General features: G+C 30.5%; 1 protein-coding gene across 1 annotated transcript in view; it reads right to left on the bottom strand.

Moving 5' to 3' along the window:
• Positions 1-883: 883 nt before the first annotated feature.
• LOC108578658 (eukaryotic translation initiation factor 4 gamma 3-like) overlaps positions 884-5,305 on the bottom strand; it is a 26,261-nt gene continuing 21,839 nt past the window's right edge. The window contains exons 16-25 of the mRNA XM_017942027.1: positions 4,986-5,148; positions 4,721-4,773; positions 4,283-4,506; positions 3,503-3,672; positions 3,241-3,320; positions 2,777-3,003; positions 2,570-2,707; positions 2,425-2,500; positions 2,194-2,343; positions 884-2,100 (exon numbers count right to left, since the gene is read on the bottom strand). Of these exons, the coding sequence (XP_017797516.1) occupies positions 1,892-2,100; positions 2,194-2,343; positions 2,425-2,500; positions 2,570-2,707; positions 2,777-3,003; positions 3,241-3,320; positions 3,503-3,672; positions 4,283-4,506; positions 4,721-4,773; positions 4,986-5,148 (1,490 nt within the window). The 3' untranslated portion in view covers positions 884-1,891. The remainder of the gene's footprint in view (positions 2,101-2,193; positions 2,344-2,424; positions 2,501-2,569; positions 2,708-2,776; positions 3,004-3,240; positions 3,321-3,502; positions 3,673-4,282; positions 4,507-4,720; positions 4,774-4,985; positions 5,149-5,305) is intronic.

Here is a 5,305-nt window from a genome sequence, read left to right as displayed (position 1 = left end):
ATACATTCTACCAGTAGAGTAGAATGGAATCGTTCAAGGAGACAAATATTATAGGTCACTATTCTTAGTTCATTCACAAATCTTTCGCACTCTTCTTCACTTCGTATATATTCTCATTTTTACAGTGTGAAAAAAGCAATAGCGATGGTCGTAATCTTTTCTTCATCCACCTCCTTATTTTTTCCTACCTTGCTTCGTTCTTGCCGTGTTCAAAAAAATATGCAGTTTTTCCTACTGTTAAATTTTTTATTATATAATTCACTAAAATATAATGATTTAAAGATTTATTTTTTAAACTTTTCGAAATTAATTTTGAATTACCAAACATAAAATATGCATTTGGAATGCAAGTAGATTGTATACTAAGATTATAAGATGCGATAAAGAAAGTAATAAACATATAATCAAGCGATCAAGAAATCGCGACGATGAAGGGTACATATTGTATCAAAATTTGAAAACAGAGGTATAATTTTGTAACACTGTATGTGTCCTTATGCGTGCACATTTGTATACATGTGGAAACACGCACATACACACATACATATATATATATGACTTAACAGAGTCGAATGCAATACATGGTAACTTTTTATCCCTTCAACAACGCAAAGAGTTTATAAAAAGTATAAATGGCAAACTTGGCTAGTATCTAATAAACGAGTACAAATTTGTATATCTCGGTATCAATCAGTAATTACAACTTCTTAAATAAAGAGAGTATATTTAATATGTGAAACATTAAACAAAAACAATATAGAATTGTTTTCTAGAATTAAATAAAAATAATCTTTCATAACTGCACTCAAATCTCCTATTTCATTTATATATATAATAGTATATCCAAAAGAAATGTATTTTTCACACTGTACTTTAAATTAGTATAACAATTTTATACAATTTGCTACGGCACCTGCCACCTGAATACATGCAGACATTCCATTCCACGCACTATAATCTGTTCTCTCAATGTTTATAAATAACTAGTGTTAAAAAATAGTAGCGCCTTAATATGCACACCATTTGTATCCTTCCGTTTCCTAATTTCAACATATCCTACACTACGAACCATAGTTCCGTAATGTTATGTTTCACTGTTCACTCTCATTCTTTCTTAATTACGAACGTTTCTTTTTTCTTCTTACAGTAGAATACATTGTAAGTTCGCAAGATATAAATTAGTAATTCTGTTATATTTGTTATAATAATAGGAAGAACCGTCGCCCTTGCATCAGACTTGGTTATCGATAGTTTTTTTTCTGTATATTCCTCAAATATAATTTACTTAAAATTGACCTACATATACACATCTGCGATCTGTAATTTGTTATCTAAGTCACACAGCAAACACTGGCTGCTTTGCGATATCGCTTAGTGAAATTCAAAGTAGCACTTTACGATTTTTTCAATACGAAGCATAAACGAAAAATTATAAATTTCAATTGTTATTGGGCGATTGACAAGCTGCAGTGACATTTCGCAAGACATAAAAAATACGATAATGTTCTCGAGTTGTTTTTTTTTTTGCTTTATTTAAACTTTAAACCATTTCAATTGAATTATATATAATAATTATCTTGCATTTACTTTTGTATCATAATTAATAATTAATCTTTATCTTCATTATGTATAGCGGTCTCAGCCATTGTGTCCGTTTTTATATGACAACCTTCTTTATTATCTTCCACTTCTTGTTCTTCGAAGTTCTAGACTATATTACATACACCCGCGCACTACTATCACTCCATTGTTTTCTTCAATATATATGACGTTTTTCTTTAAAAAACTGCAATTTGATCTCACTTCGCGTAGCTTTTTTTTAATATGGGAACGTTAAATATTTAAGTTCAGGTGCTTTTAACAGACGAATACGTACTGGACCACGGTATGGTCAACAATGGTTCACGCTAGTTGATACGTCTTCTACACTGGAAGCATCATCAGCCTCTTGTAAATCAGTGAAAAACGATGTTAGCGCCATCGTCGCAACACCATGCCACTCGCGTTGAGCTGGCTCAGGACTCTTTCTCCACGTCAGGAACGCGTCGGTTGAAATTATATTATAGTCCGACAAGTTTGTCATAATATTAAAGAGAACCCCTGCACACAAAAAAACAGCAATAATATTATGTAACCATGACCAAATTTTTCTATTATAGAACAAGTTATTTAGTTTGAAGTACCATATCTTACCGTGTGGATATTGTAAATTATGCAAATAAAGTTGAATCGCATAAAGGCATTGCAATTCTAAAGATTCCTTTGCATCAACGTATCGGCGAATTAATTGTTGGTAATTAATGAAATACTCGTCTTTGAAATTACACCTGTTATTAACTATCTCTGAAAACAACAAAGTAAGGAAAAACAATTATAGTTTATCAACTTTAAAAAATTAGTAGAACATACAATAGCAATACATACCCATGGACGTCTCTAAAATGGCAGTCGTTAATACTCGAATGAATTCAGGCTCTTTGACTCGATTACCTACATTTACCTACGATAATCAATAAATACAATTGCATTAATCGATTAACATATATGCAATTACATCCGAAATACTTACACTTATCCAATCACAAATCGCGTCAAAGTTACTTTTCTTCATGAGTCTTCTAAGTTCATCATGAATTTGTTGAAACGTGGGTTGGTTACTAGTTGAGCTTTTGGCACTATTATAATCACAAGTGCAGAACTCCAAGTTCTAAACATAATGACACTATTTTTAGCTTTTGCTACAAATAAATTTGTATTTATTTTAGTATGATCTTACGTAATCTTTAATAATTTTGCCAGCATCTTCAAGTTCTGGATCAATTATATTGCTCAACTGAAGTCCACTTTGGTCCCATTTATCTGCAACCCACTTGGGTCCTTTATCTCGGGATAATTTCAATAATAATTCACCAAGGAATATGCCTACGTTTCCTCGATTTCTTAATCTATCAAACATAGGTTTCAACTCCGATAGAGGGACTAAGTCATCTTCTATTGATTGTGCTGCAAAAGAAATATCGTAATACTAACTTTCTTTTCGTAATATAAGCAAAAATTGATATTGTTACTGTCAGCCCTGTTGAGCAAATATTCCCGCATGGAAATTCTCTATGGTGAAAAGTTGTCATCATATTTGATCAATATTTTTTAATTGAAAATGTCTTTAGAGTAACAAACATACGAATAATTATAATATAATGTAATTAAGTTTTATTAAGTGCTTTACACCTATGTACTTACATAGTATCTCTGCCAGATATAACCAAACTTTAGGTATATCGATTAGAAGATCGTCAACTAATTCCAATATTTCAATAAACCTAAAAAATTAATTATACTTGTAAAATAGTATCAATAAAACATTTTCAGAATTCTTATAATGATTCTAATCAGTATCCTTTTGACTTGATAATTAACTTCAACACGTTTTCTCTGAATAAAAATTTCATCATTTCTCTTTACTAAAAAATTAAATGTTAATTACAGTTATAAAATAACTTACCCAAATCGGAAATTTTGCACAGGTAAAACTTTCTGATTAATTAAATGCGACAAAAGATACGATACACGTTCTCTGTCAAGAGGCGATTTTTCGAGAACGAAGTTGATCAAATCACGTATGAATTTTGTTAATGCATTGTCGAAGTTCTGTTGAATAGCCAACGTAACTTGCTGCAAAATAAATTATTTTAATGAAATAAGACATTTTTTTTTTTTTTTTTTTATAAACAAAATAATATGTCCTCTCGTTGATCGTATAAGCAGCGATTCGTACAAATTCAGCAGTAAAGCAAATTTATAACACTGTTTGAAAAGACCAAAAAGAAGGTATTGCGTAATCTAGCACACTTATGACTCAAGCATCTCCTAGTATAAACAGAGATGGATCTAAGGAGCGTGCGAGTACAGTAGTGTCACGTTAGCTGACCGGGATTTTGCCTTATTAGCCTACTGTTGCTATCCCTACCAGTTTTTGGAACTAGCTTCACAGAATGAACCACCGGCATTACGCCATCTAAAATAACCAAGGATTTCGATATTTCGTATCAGGTATCCGTAGTGCACTCGCACTCAGTGGAGATGAAACATACTCGAGATTTCCTGGAACTATACCTTTCTTGATAGCTGGCTAGATATAGTCTCGACCACGGTCAGCTAATGCGATACTACTGTATTGTTAATCTAACAACTGTAATATTACTAACGAAGAAGATTAAAATTATGTTATGATAATTTAACAAAGTACATATTTTTCAAGAATGATAATTTACAAGAAACTCACTTCAAGAATTGGATTTTTGAGATAGTCTTTCATTATTTTGTTCAATGTTTTTGTAAATTCTTCTTCCGTCATCGGGGGTTTATGGCTACTAGAGGTAGATTGTGAGGATTTTAATGATGGTGGCATAGAAACACTTTGACCTTGTGAACTATCTAATAACGAGCTTTCTCTACTCGATGACGAAATGCTTAATTGATGACTACCATTGCGTGAACTCCTACCATCTGCAACAATAAAAAAAAATTAAATTTATTTTCATTCAAATAATACGAACCAAATGAATGAAAAATTTGTATTCTTTAAAATATCAGAATCCTTTTGGAAAACAACATTAAGTTATTTCTTAACTTTTCAAAAAAAAAATTTTCATCATGTTTCGTTTTTTAACAATAAAAAAATTATGTTCAAATTTTTTTATATATGCTGTAATAGACATACCATAGGAAAGTTTGTAGTCACGTCCATACTCTCTTGGACCAGTAGACCTTGATCTAAAATAAACAAGTTTGTAATATTAGTTAAATATTCGTATTTTGTTAATTATTAAATTAACGAATTATTAAAATTAATCAGAATGTCTTTAAGTCATGTTCTAAAACATCAGAAACTCTAGTCTGTTAAATTTAAATTTCATTTTCATCATATCTATTTTATTAAACATCAAGCAATGAAAAATACAATACTGAATCATATAAGAACTTACCCAGAGAGCTGTGGGGATGTTATTCTTTTATCTTGATCTAAAATCGATATATTTTCTAAACATGCAAACTTATTTGAATTTATCGTCTTTGAACTACAATTCGAAAGAGGTTTCCACAAATACACATTTCTGCTGCCTAATTGTAGATCATCCATTGGAGGCTAAAATAAAGATAGTAAATACTTTATGACTATTCTACACTTTTCGCTGTATTAACGATCATAAGATAATTATTTGAAATATCAGAATCCTTTTGGTAAACAACATTAAGTTACATCTTAAAACTTTTCAAAAAAAAAATTTTTTTCATCGTTTTATTT

Source organism: Habropoda laboriosa, unplaced genomic scaffold (assembly GCF_001263275.1).
Source record: "Habropoda laboriosa isolate 0110345459 unplaced genomic scaffold, ASM126327v1 scaffold45, whole genome shotgun sequence".
NCBI lineage: Eukaryota > Metazoa > Arthropoda > Insecta > Hymenoptera > Apidae > Habropoda > Habropoda laboriosa.
Note: the sequence above shows the minus strand (reverse complement) of the source record. Positions and strands in the feature narration are given on the sequence as shown.